The sequence below is a fragment of the Cyprinus carpio genome, chromosome A9, assembly GCF_018340385.1.
Source record: "Cyprinus carpio isolate SPL01 chromosome A9, ASM1834038v1, whole genome shotgun sequence".
NCBI lineage: Eukaryota > Metazoa > Chordata > Actinopteri > Cypriniformes > Cyprinidae > Cyprinus > Cyprinus carpio.
The window spans coordinates 2,968,486-2,994,583 of record NC_056580.1 but is presented as its reverse complement, the minus strand read 5'-3'; the positions used below and the strand labels follow the sequence as shown (position 1 = coordinate 2,994,583).

Genomic DNA, 26,098 nt, shown 5'->3' with positions numbered 1-26,098 from the left:
GAAACTTGAGAAATTAAGGGAAAGTATGATTTTCTGAATCCATAAGACAAATGCACGATTAAATCCCGATTTTCACATATGCAGACGATAGCTGGTGTGTTGGTGTGGAACTCCCTTGACTGCTAGTTAAATCTAAAAGGACTATTTTTGGGTTGGTTGTAACTGATGAGACAGGATGACCTAAATTGCTTCTAGATCTCTTTGATATTTGAAATATACTTATAAACCTGGAATATTCCGACAATATGAGTTTCCTATTGATGTGGCCCAATTCATTGGGAAAATAATGTTGTGTCCTGAACATTATGTATTTTTTTAAAAGGTTATTTTTATTTGTTTTTATCAGGTTGTATCTGTTATCATGGATTATTATCCCTTATTTCAGAAGCAGAAAGATGCGCGTAACGATAGGATTCATTTTTTAATTAGCCTAACTTATTTTTGTTTCAGATAGGCCTAATTTATTTCCTGAGCGACAGTGCAATTAAACCTTACCAGAATTTTTATATTCTCTTTGATACCTGCCTATATATGTAAATGTATTGTCCCCATGTCGATGTATTTCTGTGCGTATCTATTAAATGTGCCGATATTTTATTCACAATCTATGTCCTTACCCTCAGTGGTTGAGCCCTTTGGCATTATGTCTTTCCAGCTTTGAATTCTCTCTCATCCATTACAGCCAGAGTGTGTTGTCACAGTCTCTCTCTCTCTCTCTCTCTCTCTCTCAGGACAAAGTTTGGCCTCTTGCAGTTTGAAATGTGTTTCCACAGTTGAGAAAGCAAAAAGCTTTGTTCATAAGGAGCTGGAATCAGTAGCGAGACTGAAAGCGAGGAGTTTTTGATTAATGAGCTTTGAAATGCCTCGCTAGGGGGAAGCCGGGAAAGAGCCTATTCTGTTAGAGACGGCTTGCCAGTGCTTACAAAGGCAGTGACGCTTTAGGCTATTCATTACCACATTATTAGGTGCATTTAAAATACATAGACCTATATGTATTAATGCTTGCGCAATGGTGCAGGTTAATGTTATATCAAACTGTTTATAAGACAACACTTGCTCTGGGCCTTATGATGTGTCACAGTTTCTACTGAGCAACCCAGTCTATAAAAACATTAAAAACTATTAGCAATAGGCTACTTTAATCTTGAGTTGTAGGCGACATCAGTTGAGCACACCAACGAGAAAAGCCTATAACTTTATCTAGTTTTTGCACACTGCACCAGTTTCACATAGAATCGCATCATATTTACAATTCTTTTTGTAAGAAGTACCTTAACCAGCGGGAAATTTGAAAACGATATTTGTGAAATCTCAATTTCCTAAATCATAAGCCCTCCGATAATCTGATTCACATAATGGTTATGCAGTTCCATTCAGGTTTGAAATGACCAGCTTTTAAATAATTGCAATGGTGAGGTTTGCTATTGTGTTTTGTGAACAGCCGTGATACGGGTGCGCGCACATTCACGCGCATCTGGATGGGGGTGAGAGAAGTTGCCTCCTTTGTTTACTATCCTTATGTTTCCAAAATGGCGTCTCCGCCTTATGAATTGTGCAAAAATCCAAGTTTGAAATCCATTAATATCCACAGACAATATGAACATATTAAAATTTAAATTATCCTAAATATGAAAACGAAAATAGCCTACATTAATATTGATGTAGCATTTGCAATTTCATTTGTTTAGCTTAAGCACTTTATTTACAAAATGTTTAACACAATAAAATATAACATTTCCGTATAGGTACCATTTCATCATTTTATGCATGGACAGTGCCACTTACAAAATAAAATTTATAATGAACGTGAGGATGTGTCATTATACGTGCTGGTGTTTTTAAGCAACATGATATTAACCATAGTTGGAGATCGCCAAATTCCCATTTACTACGTGTAATAATAATAATAATTAAAATTTCGAGATTCTTGTTAATTCTTCATTTAATAATATTTTATTACCGAATGAAGAAATAAATACACCAGTCCTACATTATCACGTTGTTTTCACCAGTTCAACGAGATGTCAACGGCTTCTGCTCAAAATAAATTCTACAATTGTCATATAAATAATATACATGATAATATAAATAATGTGCATTAAAAACGATAAATAATAAATATAATACTCAGTCAAGATAAATGTTTGTCGTACAGTCTTGGAGGAAAATAATAAATAATGGTATAATGGATAGCATATGACGAACCTATGAGGAACAGACGACTTAACAAAGACGCAATGTTTTTTTTTTTCTACAAATCCCATCTCTAAAAAGACGGATGCCTACACTGTCAAATCTACAGAACTTACCTTCAAGTAATACGTTATGGAAATTGCCTTCATTTTGCCAATACAGTCCTTCCGAGAACTAAACAACTGACAACAAACAACCGTGTGTGCCTTCAACAGTCAAGAGAAATGGACCACAGCTATTATTAAAAATAATTACAATCATAGCAGTAATAGTAATATCAATCATAATAATACAGGATAATACGTTATGTTTCTCTCGGAGTGTAGTTTTATAAATTAGTTTAACTAGTGAGGTAATAAAAAAGCGACGTTTCGCTTAAGCACACTGATGGGATCCTTACAGATGCGTGAGTTTGGGTGCATCCTGCAGCCTTCCCTGAGACGCGTGGTGAGAGCTGAGGTCTGTGTATGTGGGGTGGGGGTCACACGGTCCGTGGTGGTGGTTACCCGGAATCTGAGCCGCACAGCTGTAGTCCACACTAGCGGATGAGGGATGGGGAAGATGACCGAGGTTGAACATAGGGCCCGAAGCTGGCATTGAATCAACGAAGTTTCCCCCGACGTAAACAGGGCTACTTTGTAAATTAGCATTCGCAAAGCTACCGTTCCCCTGCATGCTGTGGTGGTCGTACTCTGTTCCCGGGTATCTTTTCTGTTGCGGTATGCAGCCGCCCAGCGGCGCCGTGTAGGCTGCCAAGCCGTACATGTTCTGTTGCGGTTTGGCGAATGACGGAGGAGATGGCGCATCGTAGTTTAGGCCGTTTACGTTTGGAAGCTGACCAGAATATCCAATGTGATTCGAGCCACTTAACGGCGGGCTTCTGTCCGGAGAGTGTCCTAAGGGAGAGTGCATTATGCCTTTAGATTTCTGATCTTTTTTGTACTTCATCCTCCTGTTCTGAAACCAGATCTTTATTTGGCGCTCGGTGAGGTTGAGCAGATTAGCCATTTCCACTCTTCTGGGGCGACACAGGTAGCGATTAAAATGAAACTCCTTCTCCAGTTCAACTAGCTGGGCGCTGGTGTAGGCAGTGCGCACTCGTTTCGAGGCAGGGCCAGGTGGGCTCTTGTCGTCGCAGGTTTCTCCTAAACATAGAGAGCAGCGCAGTGGATTAATTGTTACACAGTTTATTACATCACTTAAAAGCCAAAGAGAGACAGCCTACTGTAAACAAACGAAACTAGGTCATAATCATATTTGTCGCCATTTTAAGAGAAAACCATTCTCTCTTGCCCCACACACACAAACACACACACACACACACACACGCACAGAGCCCATACCTGCAGCTGGGCAGTTGGTGCTTTTCTGCTTTGCGTTTTGGCGGGACTCTTTCATCCAAGGGAAAATTTGTTTGGTTATGACTGGGGTGGCAGTACTGGAGCCAGTGGTGCTGGGAGATTTCTTTTTTTGTGTGGAGTTGCTGTTAGGGCTGGGTGAGCTGGCCGCTAAAGGAGCAGCCTGCTGCTGCTGCTCACTGATACTCTCTGTTTGGCTGTTGCCCTGGCTGGCACTTGGTCGCATACAGCTGCCACTGATGTCTCCATTTTTATGTGCTGGTGGCCGGACAGATGTAGTTTGAATAGGACAGCTTGGATTTTGATAGTTATTCTCTATGCTGGAGGATGAGAAGCCCTGGTGTGCAGGACCGTATGTATAGGAGTCAGATTTAGTGTATGAATATCCTCCGAAAAGTCCAGCATTGTCATAATAAGTGGCTTTCTGCATTGCGAAGGTTCAAACTAAGAGAGCCTGTGAACCCCTGTCCAATTGCATGGACTTGTCAATCACGTGATTGGAGCTTCCCACAGATTTTCTGTCCTTTGACCTGTTGAGAAAGAATATGAATCAGTCGTAGCAAAGATTTTAGGATTAAACTTTAAACAATCATAGATGTGTGGTACAACAGTGATATGCTGTTGCGCTCATTTGCATTCACAGAACTATATCTTCTCGATCTAAACATATCCCACTGCAAATGAAAACAGCCCATAGCATTTTCAATATTTGAATATATGTATATATGGTGTCAAACTTATGCCCTTTCTCCTCTCAACTTTCTGGATTTCATGACCTGTTGTTGTTTCTTAATGCATTTAATGCTAAAGATGGCAAGACAAAGTTATGTAGTGAAAAATAATTGTATTTATTGTATGCTGTTCCCTTAGTGAACCATTCGACTTTAGTTTCTTTTGTCATCTTGTTTAAGTGCCTTCAGTCAAATCATCTGCAGAAGTCTCCTGCTTCTTACCAAATCAAGTTGGAAAAGGGACAAATTGGACAGTTTTTCACAATTATTTTTAATTTTTCTTTTAAAAGTTTTGAAATTTTTCACAATTTACCATTTCTTAGCAGTAATTGATCTTATGTTGTGAACTGCCATCTTTCACCTATAAGGCCTTTCTCTCTGCCTTTTTTCTTTTTTCAGCCAACCCCCTTCAGCTTTTCACTTTCAGAAATTAAGGCATGAATGCAACAAGGCGGTTAAAGTTTAACTTGTGCTAAAAGTATACCCCATTGAGTGCGACTACAGGGCAGCAGAAGGAGAATCAGCGTTTTTCTTCAAACAATATCCCATTCTTTTCCGACTCTTTGCTCTCTTTTTTTTTTTCAAATATCGTTCAAGCAGTAAAAAAAAAAAAAAAAAAAAAAAAATCCTTATCGAGTTGAGTGAAATATATATATATATATATATAAACTTATGAACTACATATACAAACCACACACACACACACACACACACATATATATATGCGTGTGTGTGTGTACACACACACAATGTAGTTCACAAGTTATATATTATACACACACACACACACACACACACACATATAGGCCTATATATATATATATATATATATATATATATATATATATATATACATATATATATATATATATATATATATACATATATATATATATATATATATATATATATATATATATATATATATATATAGTTTATGTTTTTTTTTTTTTTTTTTTTTTTGTGTGTTGGTTTGTTTGTGTTTGTGTGTGTGTGTGAATGTGAGTATATCTCCTAGTTGTAACAACTAAAAAATTAGATCAGCATTGTTTGTCTATAACCTGGAATTGTACATCTTTCACGTAGTTTGAGATTACATGACGATTCGGCGTCATTGCAAAGTTTGATCGGTTCACATTAATGAAATTCATGGAGTGAAGTTTAATATACTAGCTGGTGGCAGGGCTCCATGTACGCTTTTTCTTGCATTTGTTTGTGAACATTATACGAAAAGGCAATCTTTGTATGAAAATAAATCAAAATCCAAAATATAGAACGCAAATTAACCAAACACATCTAGTCTATTTTGTCCTTTCTATAATGTCGCAGCTCATACATATAAATAGTGAATAATCTTTATTAGTTTATTCGGTAGCTTTTGGAACACTCTGTAATACCGGAACTCACTTGATTCCTAAATTCCCAGTTGCCATATAATCTGTATTATAATGACATGGTGGTTCGGAGTAAGGCTTGTTTCCCACCAAAGGCCGATGTGAGTCGTTAAAGAAGGTGGATCACCCAAGTAGTCTATGCGAATAAGATCTGGTTTGTGAAAGCGAATGTTGGTAGCAAAGTCTACTAGCAACAAACTGAGATCACAATGTGCAATACTTATTTTTTACTATTGTTGTCTTCTTCCTAGTCTTATTCTAAAGATAGTCTTTCACCCAAGTGACTGTAGCTCATGCTCAATACAGTAGTTATTAGACGGCCTGAAGCTCCGCACGATACATATCAATGAAAGCACCTGTCATTGTGGAGCCAGACAAAATTTATGACTGGCCATACTACAGCCGTAAATGCCTCACAGAGGGGTGAGAAGAAAGGCACTCCTCAAGACTTGGTACTGTCAGAGGGGTAAAACTCTAAGCGTAGGAGGATGGATGGGGGCAAGAATGTCCCGCTAAAGCCAGAGCCTACAGCCCGCCAGTATAAATCCGGCTACTGCAGTAATTCACACACTCTTGTCCTGAACGTTCTTTAACTGCTTGCAATGGAACACACTTTTTCCCAGTTTCGCGGATAGCTGTGGATTTTAGTCAAGGATATACTCTAAATTAAGAAGAAAGTGCGGATGGGAATATGTATTTCTGGTTTTGCCTGTTTCTTGTTTGTTTTATTTGTTATATTTATTACATATGCCTACGACATAACAATGTTTTTGCATTTTATATTTTGCACTTTTAAAAGTGTAAATGTTTATTTATTGTGCACAGTGTGTCGTGTACCTCAAAATACATTGGTAAAAGGAAGTAAATAATTGATGTTTAAGGATTTATATATATAGGGGTATGTATATATATATATATATATATATATATATATATATATATATATATATATATATATATATATATATATATACATATCATATATATATATATATATATATATATATATATATATATATATATATATATATAAGATCAGAGCATCAAAAGATTTGTGCATTTATACAGAAAACATGTATTCCTTTTCCTGGCCTGTAAATCATTATGAAATAAGAGTCACAGGACAATACAGCGCTGCTCTTGTTAAATTGCATTGCAAACTAAAATATTTAAAGCATCTCTTACCGCAGTCTGTGATTTTTTCTCCTCTGTTTCTCCTCAAGCGATCTTCATAATTTAGAGGGCGACCTGAAGAATAAAATATATATATATATATTTTAAGTCAATCTCAGTTGTTGATCGTATTTTATTCCAGCTCCCCGTTTTATTTAGGATTCTTTACATTACGTCTGAGTATGTGGTCAACGTTTTCGATTGCAAAATGACGGAATTCACATTCTAGATGTGAATTCACTGCCATCAGCGTTGACAGTTCTCAGAACCAAAAAATGATTTAAACATTTTCACCTGATAGCCAATTTTTTAATGAACGAATTATTTCAACCCTAGAATATAAGACTGGTTTTAGGAGCAGTATCTGAGAGAGGGGGAAAAAACTGACATAAGCGATTTTACACAAAGAGATGCTGGCCAAAATATTTAGCACTCATAAGCCTTTTGGGTGACCTTTGGCTTCCTCTCCAATAACTCACTGATTAATGAACAACGGACGGAAGGGACTCAAGTCACAATGCAATCCACACCACACAACTTTTTCACCGGTGATTTTAAAACCAAGAGAGCCTGAAGACGAGATTTTAATCCTCATCCTACCAGACAGATGACCTGTTCTGTTCCTCTCCGAAATCCTTTCGAAAATATGAGACGAGGACAACACCTTTGAAAAAAACCTATGGGATTAATAATAGTATTTATAGTATTATTAGGCTATTATTATTATTGTTTGGTGATGGACGCAACCTTGACAAAACTACCGATAACAAGGAATGTACGTAGCTTGTATTTTAAACGTGTGTGTCATGTTCAAAGTCTTAATGGGATAAATGTAGCGAACAGTTCAGCCGAACATGGTCTGCCTTTATTAGGCAACAGTGTTTTCGCCCACGCACTCCCACGGTAAGTTTGGTACTCATAATAGAACAATGGGCTGTAAAGAATAATGGACTCTGAAAGTCTGTCTGTAAATATATACATCTATATCTGTTTCTGATTTGCATGCTTAAGTCTGTCTCTTTTGTAGGAAAATTACGTTTTTGTTTGGCTATCACATTTGAAATGTGTACAAAATGCCGCATATTCGTCTCAAAATCGTGTAGTTTGAAGAATCGAAAACAAATATTTTTAGGTTTGAGCCTCAGTTTATTTACCAGATACTCTACAATGCAGAATAATCCAATTACAGAACTTAATCTTTTGTGAAATATGTAGGAATTCATAATTATTTATAAATGATTAAAAAAAACGAATGACCAAAAACCTGTTATTATTATTCTTTTTTAAAATATCATTCAGTAAACAGTAAACATCAACTTAAAAATAAAATAAAAAATATTTACGGGAATAGTTAATAAATCATATTAGATCTTAAAACCTAATCTAAGATTTCAAACATCTATAGAATGGCATGACATAGTATGCTTTTGCTTCTTGTGAAAAATAAATAAATAATTAAATAAATAAATAAATCACTTAATATCTTAATTTATTCTTATTAAATTAAGTTGACTCTTTTATTGAACGCGAAATATGGTTTCATAATTTGAATTCATTTTATTTATTTATTTATTTATTTATTTATTTATTTATTTAAGTGCTTCAATTCCAATAATTTGGACTAAATCGAAATCACAGAGACGGAAATGATTTGAATTTATGGAAACATGTATGTTTAAAAGAATAGCATACCCTAACCCGCATATGTCATGCCTAACATCGCTTCGACTATAACACAAATTAAAGTGATTAACGATCTCACAATGTATGACACAGATGTTTTATACTGTGCATGGCCAACTCCAGAAAGCTACCAGAATATATTAAATAAAACAGCTAAAATAAAACTCTAAAATTCTATGACTGAAATCACCTTACATTCTAATCCATCTAAAATAGTCAAGGTTGCGCAAATCTGTAAACTAGTCTCAGTTTTTGTCTTCAGAACGTACTTGCTTAGTTGGTAGGCGACGACATTAATAAAGATCAGCTTTGAATGGAATAAATCATATTTTTTTTACGCCGGCCTAATGTAAACCCACGCTTAAAGGTTACGTTTTGCCATGCAATTGCTTACCTGTGATGTCAATTTATTATATAGCCGTGCTTCTTAGTCTCAATATTTCTCAGTTTGGCTGCTCGGATATATCCTTCACCCTTTGTCTATACAGTACTGTCTTAAAACTGATCTCGCGCTTTTCCAGGCATTTCCATATAGCTACCAATGCAGACAGTATTCCCGAAAGAATGGGAGCCACTCACTCAGCTACCAATAAAAAGCGAAGAAGTTCTTCTTATTCCAAAACGGAATATTACTTCCAATCAACTTCCCATTTGAAAAAAAAGTGAACGTTTTACAGATGAAAGCTCGCGAATGAGTCGACATTAGTATATTTCGGAAACCTTATCATGACAAATAAAGGCGCTCCCTTAAAATACAAGCATATTTGTTCACGTGATCCGGATCGCAGATTGTCCTGATTGAGACTGCTAGTCCAACCAGCTTCACCTCACAAATACATTTTGAAAGCAAGAGCACTAACATTCCCTCCAGCCTCACATCACTGTACAATCATTTTGCATAAGAACTCGCTCCTTCCTCAGCCACTGTATCGGAGTGTATCATTAAGACAAAAGCTACATTGCTATTTATTATGGCGTTGAAACCCAGTCATAATAATAATAAAAACGTTCAAATGAAGCACAAAAAAATATTATTGTTAGCACTACGCTGTCTTTATTTTAAAGACAAATAATTACATAATCTTTTAAATATTTGATTTGATTTTCTTCACATCCAAATGTCTTACAAAATTGCACTTTTTTATATCATCTTTTTTATTATCATTTTTAAATGTAACGCAGTGTAATATAGGCCCGCGGATCACACCATTATAGAAAGCAACATCATTATGGATTTTTTAGTTTTATTTAAGATGAACATTATCCGATATATAGTTATTGTTTTTTTCTCGCTGTTTTGAACAGAAATCCGTTTATTATAAGCTGCAAGAAACCACTGAAATATTGTTTGACTATTATGGTTTAGGCAATGACAGCAATGTATGACCTCCTCAACCAAAGAGATTCATCAAAATCATCCCAAATTCTATATTGTTCTTCTCAAAAAGCAAGAGTGTGTATGGATCCATATGTGAGCATGAAATTTAAAAGTGGGTACCTTTCAGTGTTTGGATTTTTACTAGTTGTGCATTAAAATACATTCTATGTTTTCCATTTTTTTCAGAATTGACCAAAAGACAATTTGAGAGGTTAAATGCAAGATGATTATGTTACATGCAATCTGAATCAGAATGCTTGCTCTATGGCTGTGCTGTATGGATATGTAGCTGGATGGTAAGATGGAGATGAAACGGTTGGGAACGCGGCCGAGCACAGGATTGTCCTGAGGAGAGGATGCGAGTCGTCTCCCCTTGCAGCATATGTTCACGGGCTAATAAAAGTGAAAGATTTACAGTCCACGCCCGGCCCCCAACAGCCTCTCACCCTTTCAGGAATTACTGAGCATGATTTACAACGATGCAGATCACCGTCATCCCTCTACAACAGTTCCAAACACTTTATGGATAGATCCACGATCATAACGCTCCATTACTGAACGAGTGGGTATTGTGGGGTTTTTGACATCAATGAAATGTATTGTTTTTGGATCGATGCCATTGTTTTTTTTTTTTTTTTTTGTAGCTTCTTATGCTGTTTTGTTAGTGTTTCCACAACTGTTGTAAAATTGTCATGATCCTACATGCAGTTATTCAAGCAATACTTGCGTCAGTAACTATGTGATGATTTTCCAGATAGACCTCTACGATGAATTTTAGCCTGTGTTCTTTTTATCTAACCAAACACGTACGTCTCCACAAATAGTCGCCACTAATCGGGAAAGAACAGCATGTCTGAGGGATTATAAATCACAAAGAGGCCTTCGTTAAAGTCCTGGCGGCTAAGCAATAAACACATCGAACTGGACTTCACATATTTCATACACAAATGCATCAATAAAACATTACATTACATGAGAAAATAATTACAGTAAAGTTTGCCTTAAAAAATAAAAGTAGTGTTACTTAACAGTTTTATTTTTTATTGATAAAGGTATAGATTGGGAGAGCTTCATGCTGAAGCTATTTAAGCAAAAAATCACAATGAGCCTGAAGTTGTTTCAGTCTGTCCGCGAAGACCGAATCAAAGGACACTATTTATCAAAATCCTGACAGATATGTTTATCCGCTGTCTCGGTGCAAATATTAATCTTAAATGTTCACCTACCGATGCTCCATTGGCTGAAAAGCTGTACGGATGTGCAGGTTGCGGTGGTGTGAGATACAGGACCGTTTGGATATTATTTTCTTGGATCTCTTCAGTTCTCAAGTCTGATAGAGTCCTCGCGATTAATGACGACGCCGTGTTTCTAGGGGACGTGCTGCATTAATTATTTAGACAATCACGTGGTCAAACAAAAAAGATATAGAACGGAACCATATACCGAATTCTATCTTGGGATGTCGACAGCGCAGTTTGATTTATCTTAACGGGTTGTCTCGATGGGCGAAGACATTTTCACTGAACAGCTGGAAATCAAAAATGGCCGTTTGAGAAGCATTGTGAGAGCGGCGGTAGTAGCCTAGTCGGTGCAGTGTCATTGCAAATGGAACTGCGTATGGCTCTCATTTATTGTGTTCAGACATCCAGGTCAATATTCAGAATGCCTTACTGGAGGCAAAGAGACGGAGAGATCCCCTGCGTGGCGTGTTTTCACTATGCACAAGGCTTATTGAGCAAAAATAGATATTTGGAATAGATATTGACACACGTGTATATAGATACACACACACACATGCATACATTTAAGATCTCTGTGTGGGAACGGTATACAATTGACCATGCATATGCAATATATAAATCTCATTTTCAGTAATGCAACTGATGAAAAACAGTATCAGAGAACTACTCCACATGCATGTTTGTAAGGTAGATGTTTGTAGATGCTTCGCCTGAAATAAACTTTGCATTTGGACCTCCCTGGAGGTGTGTATTGCAGTTCTTATAATCTCTCTCTCTCTCTCTCTCTCTCTCTCTCTCTCTCTCTCTCTCTCTCTGATTCAAGTAGCTTTTATTGACAGAAAAAAGTATTTACATTGCCAAAGGATTGGTAACATTAAATCACACACACACACACACACACACACACACACACACACACACACACACACACACACACACACACACACACACACACAGCATATTTACACACATTTACTCACAAAAAAAGTGAAAATATTATTAGTAGTAGTATTAGTAGTATGTTGTCTCTCACACGCAAGTGTACTTGGCTAAATATGGACATTGCATATATAGACTTCTACTGTTTTTATATAGAGCTAGTTATAAAAACTATAACCTAAACCCAACAGAAAATGTTCAGCATTTGTACAGTTTAAAAAGCCTATATTTACTATTTTTATACGCTTACTGTTTTTACAAATGAGGACGCATACAAAAGGGGGTTTTGGGAGAATTTGTCATGTTAACCTCACTTATGGGTATAGTTTTCCCAAAAATATGGTTCAGTAGGTACACACACACACACACACACACCAAGCACAAACATTTTCAGTGCTGATGGACAACATTTTTTTGGCACACTGAGAACAAAAGCAAGAAAACTATTAAAACCTGTTTTGATACATTTAGAAAATGTAGTTTAATATTTAAATAATACAAACTCTGTTGCTATATAGCCATAACCTTAGTAATGATTGCTTATAATACTCTTTGAGGGCTCTTTTTAAAAAATAATAATAATACACGGATATCATGCTTTGACATGATATTTTGCTTGATGAAGAAAAACACATGGAGGTTTATTTATGATTTGTAATGTCAAAGTTATCGTAATCATTACAGCATAACCATGATTTTAAACTGCAGGACTCGGGCAGAAACTGATGAAGTACAAATTCATCAAAGTTGCACTACGTGGCAAATAATCAGGGTGTAAGCAAGCAAATATTAATACAGAACAAATATTTATTTCAGATAAAAAAAAGGCACCCCTTCTGCACAAGCACACATTTTTGGAGCATCTGTGTGCAAAAAGCTTCTGATAGAACCGGGTGAAGGTCCATCAGGTCAGGAGTATAGAGGTCAGTGCTCGCGGCTCAAGAAGCGTCAAATGCAACAGAATCTGTCCTCTGGATGAACCTGCCCGCAAGGCTTTTGTTGAACTTCTGTAAAAATACCTTTTCATGCTCTCAACGTGAAGGCTTCTGTGTGAAGACTCCTTCGCAATGCATGTACGCCTCGTGTTTTTGTTCAAGGAGACAAAGACACCACAATGATAGCAGAGCGTCTAAGTTTAATCACTGCTGGAAAACCATTTCAGATTTAACACCAATTGCTTTTCAAAAATAACATAATGTGTATGAAAGTGCTTGATAAAACGTGTTTTCTTTTTCTAAGAGTTTCTAGATTCTACACAATATGACGCAGTTTGAGTGAAACCTCTCTGCATAATATTTATTTAATTACTGCAAAATATGCCTGTAGAAAATATGCACAATATACAGAAATATATACATATATATTTAAGAACTCAAAAAGTCAAAACTGAATTTGATAATTATTGAACGGATAATTACGTTCACGTAGAACATAAAGCTTTTAACATTACATTTTAATAAATAGAAGGTTCAAACATCTTGAGGGATAAACGAGTATCTAAAATGCAAAATAAAAAGCTGCTTTTCAAGAATTTCAGGTAACATATGGAAGACAAAAATACTGCTCCTGCAACTGTAGCTAAATTGTTTACAAATATGACGGGCGAGGTTTATAGTGGAGTATAAAGGCATGGAATATTCGTGTCAAAAAGAGAAATTGTTCTCGATTAAATAGGACATTTTTAAAAGCTGCAGTAAACAAATGTAAAACGTCTATAACGAAATTCTTATTAAACAAAATGAAATTGCTTGACTGAAATATAGTAAACCATTAATGAGGCGCGCACAGTAAACGAGGTTCAGAAGGAAATTTCTTCAGCTTTTCAGTCTACAAATAAATAATTTCTCAGGCAACGATTTTTTCCTTATTATTAACTAATTTTATTTTGTTTTTATTACTTGCACCCAGTAAACTGAAGCACAAAAAAATCGTAATTTACTCTATGCTGGACATGACTTAAGTTCTCTTTAATGATTAAGTTAAGATAAATTGACTCGCCAAAGGCGTAAACTTGCCATAATGCGTTTAAAAAACTGGTGATGTACAGAGATAGAAAAAAAGGTGTGAATAGTGTCATTAAAACGAACCATGCTCTGAAACAAATTTGGGAAGTTTGTGTAGAATAGCGTGAGTTTTCTAACGTTTTATTGTACCTCGTGGTGGCACTTGAACCATCATTCGACGCCTTATATTCTTTTTGCCTCAGCTACAAAGGATTACAATAGCGGAAAAATTGAAATTTGAGTTTTTAACCTATTGCAGCTTTTATGCTGCATTTAGTCGTGGCGTGTGCTTATGGTTCTCAGTTTTTGGCACTTGTACCCAACGTGTCATGATTTACTACCATGCAATGTCAAAGAAGCATTGTCTATTACATACAGTTCATCTGTACATCTGGCGGGAGGGAGAGATATCCGCTTATAAAGTTGTGAGCTCTGTCTGGTTGTCCTTTTGAGCGTGTTGTGCATGCTGATTTCCAGCTGACGCCGATCTCCCTTTCGTGTTAGGAAGTTTGTGATCCTTTTTCCATTTCATTCTTCTGTTCTGAAACCAGATTTTAATCTGTCGCTCAGAGAGACAGAGGGTATGCGCGATTTCAATGCGACGCCGTCTTGTTAGATATCTGTTAAAATGAAACTCCTTTTCTAGTTCGAGAGCTTGCTGTCTTGTGTAGGCTGTCCGAGAACGTTTGAGTTCCGGTCCTGTGTAATCCGGATTCACTGAGAAAGGCAAAAACACACTTATGTTAATATAGATATATATGAAACCAACCATTTCAGTTAAACAACCATTCGCTTCCTTATGTTTGAACTTACCCACTTACTTAAATTTGATCCAACAAATATTCTGTACTGGTATACTTTCAGTTTCGGTGAATTTATCTCAAGAGTTTATCACTGCTAAATTATTCAGTTCAAAGCTTTGGGCCAAGTGGACTCTCAGTTCTTCAATAGTGTCCAACAGAGCTAGCGGCCTATTTCCTAAGCAATAAAAATTTATGGCTAGTGTAATTGGCGGCCCCTTCAGAGGAACCCATAAATATTTCACTGAATGGTTTTAACTGTGACTAAAACAGCAGAATAGGGCTGGCCTACAAGCAGACAGCAAAGAGAGTCAATCTTACCTGTAGTAACGTGCACTTTCTTCATCCATGGATAAACTACAGCAGGCTGCTTGGCTGGTATCCCGTTCTGGCTCTTTGTGTTTTGTTGTTGTCCACAAGTCCTCGGTCCGGAGATCTGGACCGCAGGACACTGCTCTGTCTGTGCGGGATAAGGGCTAGGGTGGCTGGCTTGATCCTTCACATGACCCCGCGGCTGCACCGACGAGCCCTGGACAGTGTTACAACTGTAAGGCTGTTCAGAGTAGTTTGACCGTGAATAGATTCCGGGATGCTGGAAATCAGTGCCCTGCGACGGACTGTAGTAGCCTGGGCTCTGTTCAGGTATATAGCTGTTCTGAGAATATTCCTCACAAGGAGGAAATTTTGGATCCACATACTTGGAGTTCACCATGTACGAACTCATGGCCATTAATTTCTGAAGGTAGGAAATACTAATTTTTTTCGAGTTGTCTTTTTTTCCTCCCTCCATAAAGCCCTCCTACTTGCTGTCAACTGAATAAAGTTAGGCTACCATGTGACCAGCTCGGCCAATCGAGGTGGAGGGACTTCATCAACCGAGAAGAAGCTGTGCACACCTAGTAGTTGATTTCACAAACGTCACATTATCTCTTAATTAGGACAGTGACGATATAATATAAAACTAAATTGATTAAATACCCGGTCTGTGTAAAAAATAAATAAATAAAATAAATAAATGAAATAAAGTGTGTGTTGTGTATTAAGACACAGTTGCTAATGGCCATCATCACATGTGAGGATCCCTGCTTACTGCACATTTCGTGATATTTTATAAAACATGTATTTGCATCACATGTATGTGGCCCAATAGGTAAATTAATATTCAACCAAGCTAAATTAAACCCAACCCAGTGATTTTGACTGGTAAAAACAAAACAAGACAAAAGATAAAAAACGGCCCAAGGCACAAAAAGAGTCACATAAAGCCAGCAGACAATTGATGGAGACCGTCTTTGTCATGTAGAGGTCACTCAGAAGTTACTGGAGTCTCATCGTTCCAGCGCTTCTCATCCTTTCAGCTCGCTGTATAGAGCGCCCTGGTTCGCCATCAATGCGCCGTGCCAATCAATAATCAAACGCCACATAAAAGAGAATAGCCACTTGGGAGTTCATAAGGTAAGTCCAGGGATGCAATGGGTGTGCATACTTGGTCAACATTTATACAACATGCATATATATATTAATATATTTAATATTAATATTTGCTCTCTATCCTGTTTTGTAGGCACACATTGCGATTTGAATTCTATATAAAAGATTAAATATTTTGACATATTTTAGTGAAAACAGCAGTACACAGCACTGTTGACACGACTGATCAAAGCATCTCGTGACAGTTCAAGTAATCAGAATCATATAATCATATTATGCAGTTATGTAATTATATGCTTATCATTTCATATCCTCCATTGTACGCAAGTGGTTTTATTCGAAGTTCTTGCGTCGACCATATACTCCCCTAGAATCGAATCTGTGACTGTCATTGTTTTCCACACAAATTCGGTTCTACAGGGTATATATAGACGACGACATGGATTCGCACAACTGACAAAACATCTTCGAAAAAAAAAATGTATTAAAATTTAACATACAATGAATCCGGTTATTACAACCGTTCTGACTCAAAAATTCAAGTTTTTCATTAAGTATAATTCATTTATAAGATTACAATCAAGTTTGGCTTAATTTTAATTTTGATAATACAGATGTTTAACGGGGGGAGCACTCTTTAAATAGAGGCCCGCAGCTCAATTTCAATTTATTTAATAAAAGGTGACTAATCTCACTAATAAAAATCTTTCATTCTCTATACAACACAACATATTACATTCACCCAGGCATAGGACTGAAGGCTTTGTGCTAAATCCTACTCACTTTGAGATGCTGTCATGGCAGTCAAATTGATCAGGTGGCCTTAAACCCGTGTGCAGTTTGGATACGTGAAGAAGCACATAGAGGAAGGCTAAAGGTCGGGAGGTCAAGCCGAATCATTTACAACACACATCACAAAGTTTCATTATTTTTTGCAAGGCGACAGCGGTAGCGGAAAAGGAGGATAGTTCATGGATAATACACGACCTCCTCTGATAAGTAGCTCCTGTGGCCCTTAGCTCCCGGTCACCAGAGCAATACTCCAAAACCACGGATCTATTAAAAATGTTAGGATCAAGAACTCTCAACATTTAAAAATATTTAGGCCTATACCAATTTTTGTCGTTACATCTAAATTTGTTTAACAGTGATGTTCAATTTATTTTCCTATATAGGGATTTGCCATTCTTTTCATAATAAATAATCAAATAAATAAAACATAAAAACACATACATATATAAAACATCTATAAAAAATCTTATACATTTCCGTTCAAATACATAACTTGTTTAATTTGACAAGCTGTATCTTAACTGTGTTTTAACTGTGTTAGCTTTTTGGGAAAAAAGGCACGCGATTTAAAAGAGATAACAATACTTTCGAAATCATGCAGGCCATTCATTCTTGATATTACATTTTCTAAAAGGATTAATTATTATTATTATTATTTATTTTTTTGAGTGTTTTGATTTTTACAAAGCCAGTCATAAAATACGTATTTTATTTTATTTATTTATTTTTTAGACAGCGTGACCCGTGTTTCACCTTGCTTTGCGACTTGCTCAGGCGGGTCAAAGCCGAGTTACAGATGAAAAAAACAACGAGACGGTCACCAATTGTCTTGACCTCTGATTTAAAATGAAAATATCTACTTGTGCATTTTTTTACAGATAATAATTTGCATGCACATAGGGGTTTCTGTGATATGAGCCGTTTTAATTATTTCTCTCCCCACCCCACAAATTTTAAGTTTTTTTTTTTTTTGTACATGCAGAATAGTCGATTGAAATGGTTATTTTTATTAATCGAAAATTTAATGAATTAGTTATTTTTAGAAATATTTTTTACTTAAAAGGGAATTACCAACAGTTATAAACGAATGAAATATCTGATTTTCTTCAAACGTTTACTGCAAAATATCTGGATTATGATTAGCCTTATCTTTTTTTTTTTCTTTTTTTTTTATTGTACAGATATATTTAACTGATTGAGGTTTGACTTTAAACTTTAAAAAAATGCAACTTTCAAGTTATTTAACTGAAATAGTATGACTGGATAAAACAGCGACAAATTGTGTATCTATTTTGTTCAGCTTTATAACGTGCACATAAAATTTTATATATTTGCTGTTGTTCATACAGACAATTTAATGCAGGCTTTAATGAACATGACTTTTGTCCCTTTGTATTTTATTATTATTATTATAATTATTATTATTTTCTGATCAATCTAAACAGCCACTTTTTTAGGGATAATAATTAGTAGTAAAAAGTATGGTTCAAGGCCAGATTGACCGTTTCTTTTGCTTGGGGGCGCTAGAGAGCTGGTCAAAAAACCCCAGAAAACCTGCTTATTACAAATTTCAGTATTATGTCCAGAATGATTGTGTATCGACTAACTGATGTTTTCGTTTGGACACATTTCTCTCTAAAAATAAACGGTGGGCTGCACTGTTTTTCACGACGAAGCGCACTACACAACAGGTGTAAATAAGTAACAATAATTTGCAGGTTAAATGCAAAAGAAAAACGTACATTAAATTACTTTCGTCGTATTTATAAATATGTGGTAACCAACTGACAAATCTCAATAAATGTGTATTACACACTTGGAATCCAACAAAACAATTATTTTAAAAAATAATGAGAAAGTAAAGCATTAAATTCAATTTTAATGCCTTCGTTGTATCAAAAATTTGCATTTTGACATAGCCTATATAATAATAATAATAACAACAACAACAACATCAACAACAACAATAGAGTTCATATATATAAGCTAAACAGTGAAAAGCGAAGGAAGCAATCTTTTATAACGTGGCGCCACAACTGCACCAAAACCGGACTACTGCATAACATTTACGTCACCTCCATTACAACCTATTTTTTTCTCTCCACAGTTATCCAACCACCCATAAGTGTGCGCAACAACACAAGAGGAGTTCACAGAAACAAATCAGCGCTGGCTTGTAAGCTGACTATATGAAACCACAGTAAACATTATGGCACAATTCAACCACGCACAAGTTCAGTGACACGTCCTGAGGACAAGCTTACCTCCAGAAGCAGGAGTATCACGTAAAGCGTATCGATAAGTTTGTATATCCATGATCAAAACTAACGTGGAGCCTCTTTCCTCTGCAGCGAGACTGGGATCTTTTCTAAACCGTCTGAACGACCTTTCTAATATACAATGTGAAATATATTTTGGCTTGTCAACTCCCTGGCCATAAAACAAAGTTTAATGGTATCACGTGCTTCCCTGCAGCCATTCATGACAGCGCGCGGGTGCCATAAATAATCCTGAAAGTTGCACTTATTCAATAACGGCGATTACTCTGATCTCAGGAGGAAATAAAGACACGGGGTTCAATTCGCATTCACTGCACTCAAAGAAAAGAAAACGAAGAATGAAAAAAACTACATTGTCAAAAAACCAGAGATTATTTCTTGTATCCTAGTAGACTGATGTCTGCTATATATTTTGGCAAATATTTATTGTCGTAGTTCTTATCCAAGTAGTATAATTCGGTGTAGTATTTCTTAACCAATGTTGCTCAAGTCTACATGTTATTTTGCCACATTTCACTCTACGATAAATTAGGTGTTTTTGAAATCTGACGAGTAAACTAATGGGATATATATATATATATATATATATATATATATATATATATATATATATATATATATATATATATATATATATATATATATATATATATATATATATATATATTTCTGACTGTAAATTAAAGGTAGTTTAAAATAAATAAATTAAATAAAATTAAAAATAATAAATAAATAAATAAATAAATAAATACATACATTAAAAACACTCTAAACACATCCCCGGCGAGAGAAAGTTTACAAAAAAATATTGATGATGATAATAATAATAATAATAATAATAATAATAATAATAATAATAATAATAATAATAATAATAAAATAATCAAAAAAAAAATAGAATAAAAAATATAAATTCCACATTAGCGACATGGTGAGTTGTTGATTTATGTAAAATGACCAATGGGAAAGTTATTAATATAGCAGTAACATTTACTGGTAAAACAAATTTTGTCATCTCTGAGTGTCCCCTTTTTATATTCAACCAGATGAATATAAAGTCAACTGATTAGTCAATTGATAATTCAGAACATTTCACAGATTATTCAAGGGCTTGGAGTGTGTACGAGGCACTCACTGTGAGTTTTTCGGGATTCTCGAACTCGCATTACAATTAAATATCTTGGATATTTTTTGCTCGTACACTGAAAAAAAAAAAAAAAAAGTTCATTCATCCAATAAAAAACATTTAGAGTAATGATTCACATCTATATTTTTTAACTTGAGCCAATGAAAAATAAATAACTTCCCCTAAGGGCAAGTTAGTTTTTTTTTTTTTATTATTGACTCAAGTTAAAAAATATAGATGTGTAACATTACCCTTTTTTTAATTGGATGAATTTATTTTTTTTCTCAGTGTAATATGTTTGTAATGTTGAAACTATTAAAATGTGAACCAACTTTTGTTTGTAAACCAACAGTGAAAAATGCTGACGTAAAAAAATAAATAAATAAATAAATAAATAAAACATTAAATAATTCCAGCCATCCTTACACAGACCCTGAAAGTATTGTTTTTGGTTCTAAAAAATTGCATTTATCATTTAATAAGTGAACTGTGTGACTGTTGTGTCACATGACTGCGACAACCAATCACAGTTACAGGAAATGACCTCGAGGACAAAGCTGCAGATAGCGGGCAAGCAAGTCCCAGAGTGTTAGACAACAGCTCCGCCTGCCGACCAAAGCAGACACTGCCTAGGTGTTCTGTACGTGTCAAATGGTCCTTGTTCATTTATCTTATTTTTTATGTACTTATTATATATATATATATATATATATATATATATATATATATATATATATATATATATATATATATATATAGAGAGAGAGAGAGAGAGTGAGAGAGAGAGGTAGAACGTCTCACCGGTTTTAGAGTGTGTTTGTTTGAGTTATTTTTTGGATTTTTATATATCTTTATTTAATTTATATATAAGTAGAGTATACTAATTAAAAACTTTTTAAAAATTTTTTTTTATAAAAATGCTTCTTTTACAGCAATACATCACATCCTCCCTCTTCATTGGGTTTACATAGAACATTTTTCAACACCCCATACATAGAAAAAAAGAATCAGTATCATTCACCAGTTCATAATATTATACTCCATAACCAGCCTACTCTTTACCAGAGCTTTGAACATGTCCAAAGGATCATTTTCACTATTGCACTGCATTTTTCTCTTTCTTGTCAACCACACTGCCATTTTTGCCATACCAAATAAAACATTTATCAGGACAATTCTGCTTTTATTTGAGGTGTTATATTTTGGACCAAAAATAAACAAACTATTTGTAAAAATAAAACCAAAATCATGACTCAGGTTATTTAACACCCCCATAATTCCTGCTAGCCTGGGACATCCAATAAATATATGAAACACCGTTTCTGGTAGCCCACAAAACAAACACTCTTCTCCTTGCAAAGGATTAAGATGAACTTTATAACGATTTGTTGCTAAAATCCAATGAGAAATCCTCCATTGCAAGTCTCCACTTCTTTTCTCAATTGGTTTCTTATACAACGTCCTCCAACATCCTTTTGGAGAGGCCTCTGATTTAAGTGAATTAGTCCATTTGGTCTCTGGAATATCTTGCAATGCTCTTAAATTTAAGTATTTTACGCATACCAGATAAAATGCCTTCTTAGATATTGTGTCAAAACGACTGATTTCAGGTATTTTAAAAGACAGTAATCTTCCATCACCCTCCTGCCAATCTCCTACATTTACACCCACCCTGATGCTGGGGAAAACAGTTTCAACCCTTTCTGCTTGCACAGGTACATTAAAACACTCCTGCAATTCACCTAATAATTTTTCAACAACCCTAACAGAATGAACACCAATCTTCGAGGCCAGTTTTTCCCGCAGCAATCCATTTGCCCCCCGACTGAAGCTGACGATTTTTTACATATTCCTGCTTTAACTAAGCTTATACATACACCTTTTAGATTTTAACAGCACACTAGATAAAAGCGGATTAAAAATCAAAGGTTCTTCGAGCACCCACTCATGGGTTACTTCGGACAGCTCTCTTTTAATCATGAATATTTGCCACACATTTAAGACTAATTCATAAAACGATGGGAGTCCATTAAAATCCACTTCCTTCAAATTCATTAAGAATAGGTGCCTATCCAAGTTCATCCGCCCAACTCTTCTTAATAAAGCACAAGCTATTTCAGTCCAGTTCTGCGGCTGATTATATAGGAGTCTTTTCACAATCTGTAGTCTGAACGCAGCGACCTTGGACTTAATGTCCATGGGCCTTGACCTCCTTCACTTAACTGCAGGTACAGTACTGATTCTCTTAGCCAGTGTTGTCCATTCCAAAAAAAAATTTACCAACACTCTCTGAATTTCTTTAATAAATCCATCTGGTGGATTTAATTAAAACAATTAATTTATGCCATAAAATAGAGGCCGCAAGATTTATTATTGACCAATACTCTCCCTCTATATGATAATTGAGGTACAATCCAATTCCATTTTGATACCCTCTTACAAATTTTCATTAACACCTTCCCAATTTTTCCTTTGGTATTCTTCTGAACCCAAAAAGATGCCTAAAAACTTAAATCCCTCTTTTTCCCACCTTACATTTCCAGGGATAACTGGTTTTACATTGATATGCCAACATTCCTCTTTTTCAGTACACCAAAAAGCTTCAGTTTTGCTCCAGTTCAGTTTAGCAGAAGACGCTCTCTCATATAAAGAGATACTGTAAATAACAACATCAATATCTCTTTGATCTTTCACGATCACAGTTATGTCGTCTGCATATGCTGTTAACTTAAACGCATTGCAGCTACCATCTACCTTTAGACCAGACATTTCCTTTCTCAACATACATAGGAGTGGTTCCGCTGCTAATGCGTATAACTGACCGGATAGTGGCGCATTGCAGCTACCATCTTTTTTTAGAACTTATTTTTTTTTTTTAAACACCACCTATTTTTAGAATACAAGAGGCATTCATATATAAGAGTTTGATCCATGACATAAAACCATCTCCAAACCCAAAAGCAGTCATTGTATCATACAGAAAACCATGATCCACTCTATCGAATGCTTTTTCCTGGTCTAGGAACAGAAAACCAACATTCACTTCATGTAGTTTAGTGTAATCTAAAATGTCCCTGATCATAAAAATATTATCATATATGGATCTTTCCGGTATGCAGTAGGATTGATCTTGATGTATTACGTCTCCTAATACAGTTTTCAGCCTATTTGCCAACACTTTAGCTATTAGCTTATAGTCCGTTGTTAAAATTGACACAGGCCTCCAGTTTTTAAGATCACTCAAGTCCCCCTTTTTCGGTAATAATGTTAATACTGCCCGTTGGCAACTTGTGGGAAGGCGTTTTTCTTTAAAACACTCTTGGATCACCTCATACAAATCTCTTCCGATGTAGTTCCACATAGCTTTAAAAAAGTCCACTGATAGTCCATCAATTCCAGGGGCTCTTCCCGCCTTCATCTGTTTAACGGCATCAGTCAACTCCTCAAATAATACAGAACTGTCCAAACTCTCCCTCTGTGTTTTAGTGAGAGAAGGCAACTGCTGCAGTATCTGTGAAACACATTCAGGATCCGTTTCTTCCTTTCTATACAAGTTTGAGTAAAAGTCCACCGCAATCTTTCTCATTTCTCTTGCCTCAAAAGTCTTTTGTCCATCGGGTTTTGTCAGACAATACATTTCATTTTGTTGGTTTTGACACCTTTTCTAAATTAAAAAAATATGCAGTGGGAGCATCGATCTCATGAACAGACATAAATCGTGATCTTATCAGGGCACCTTTTGCCCGCACTTGCAACAAATCTTCTAGATCTCGTTTCTTTTCACCCAACATGCCAGCTGAACATGCATTAGATTCCTGAATCATACCAGATGTAATATAAAAAATCTCTTGTTCTATTTCAGAAATTTTCTGTTTTATTTTTCTTGTTGAAAAAGATGTTTTCTGTTTTATTTTTTTTTTTTATTTGTGTCTTTCCTATTTCCCACCACTGTATCAAATTATCAAAATCCTTTTTCTTAGAAACCCATTCCTTCCAAAACATTTCAAATCTCTCAATGAACTCTCTTTCTTTCAACAATGCAGCATTAAATTTCCAATATGGACTTTTAAATTTTGTTTGACTCAAAACAATATTCATTGTGATCAAATTGTGATCTGATAGACAACATGGAAAAATATCACACCCCATTATTCTATTATTTTCAGCACACTTGACATAAAACCTGTCCAGTCTGGCTACACTTATCATTCCCTGTGAAACTTTGGTCCATGTAAAGTGCTTCACCTCTTTATTCCTGTCTCTCCATACATCTACCAAGTCATTCTGAACTATAAAAACTTTTTAAAACAGCAGCTGATACAGGATGTGGTTCTTCAGTTATTTCTATCTACAAGAAAGTTAAGAGAACAATTCCAATCCCCACCAATGATTAACATCCCATCTAAAGTATAGCTTTTTAAAAACTCTCCTAATTTTCTAAACATGATTATTTTATCTGCCCCTTTATTTGGAGCATAAATATTTATAAAAACGAATATCTGATTTTCTACTTTTGCTTTCACCATCAATATACGTCCTCTCTCTATTTCTGTTTCTGATAAAATGTTAACATTAAGATGAGTTGCAAATAAAATAGCTACACCTGCACTAACATTTGTGCCATGGCTTAAACAAACCTTTCCTTCCCACCACAAATTTAACTCAGATTCATTTTTTATATCACTGTGGGTTTCTTGTAAAAAAATTACTTCTGAGTCTTTAAGCCTAAGAAACTCAGAGAGTAAAACTCTTTTCCCTCCATCCCTTAACCCATTAACGTTCAGTGATCCTAATCTAAGAATCTGCATGGCAGGGAAGATGGAAAAAATCAAAAGACAGAAAAGAAAAACAACAATTAGGATATATCCCACACCCATGTGCTTTATTTTTTCCGTTTTGACAATTTTACGTTTTCTTTCTGAGTTTTACGTACGTTTGTTAGAAACTTTTTCAGCCGAAATCGTTTCTGTTTTGAAATAACCTCGTAGCCCGTCGCCTTCTGTGCTTTCACCACGGATTTTATAAACTTATTAACATCTGGGAAATATTTTGCCACATCAACCTTTTTCCCTTTAGTTAAATCCAGAAAAGCATTTAATTCTTCAACCGAATACACCTCCTCCACCGCCTGACTACATCAATCTCCGAGAAAACCGAACAATTGTCACAATCCTCCAAGTCTTCATCACTGTTTTCACTCTCCATAATCACATTATTCTGTAGCTCGCTAACACTCGCAACCTCTTCAACATACACACATTCCTTCTCCTTAACTACATCCACTACATCCCCCAAACCAATCGAGCCTACAGCATTATCACCAGCTCGCATAGATGAAATAAACTCACTCACCTCCGACTTTGAACTTGGATCTAAAGCACTCTTCTCGGGTGGAGAACCAGTCTGGGGGATAACGCTGGGATTCCCTGCCGAAACCGTAGCCTCCGAATCGTTCTCGTTAACCGCGATTATCTTTTGTTTTTTCCCTGGAATCATTCCATCCTTTGCGACTATGGGCCTTTTTTCTTTATCTTGACTTTCGCTTTGCACTGCTTGCTTATCCATTTCATTCTTTTC

The 26,098-nt window shown here is 35.6% G+C and overlaps 1 protein-coding gene and 1 pseudogene across 1 annotated transcript; both read right to left on the bottom strand.

The window, feature by feature from the left end:
• Positions 1-2,589: 2,589 nt before the first annotated feature.
• On the bottom strand, positions 2,590-4,029 carry LOC122134401 (annotated as a pseudogene).
• A 2,851-nt stretch (positions 4,030-6,880) lies between these two features.
• LOC109095882 (homeobox protein Hox-D4a-like) lies at positions 6,881-19,356 on the bottom strand. The gene is made up of 3 exons (XM_042763188.1): positions 15,215-19,356; positions 8,927-14,810; positions 6,881-6,924 (listed from the first exon to the last, which is right to left on the bottom strand). Exons 1-2 carry the CDS (start codon positions 15,681-15,683, stop codon positions 14,509-14,511), a joined length of 771 nt encoding a protein of 256 aa, XP_042619122.1. The 5' UTR covers positions 15,684-19,356; the 3' UTR covers positions 6,881-6,924; positions 8,927-14,508.
• Between the last annotated feature and the right edge of the window lie 6,742 nt (positions 19,357-26,098).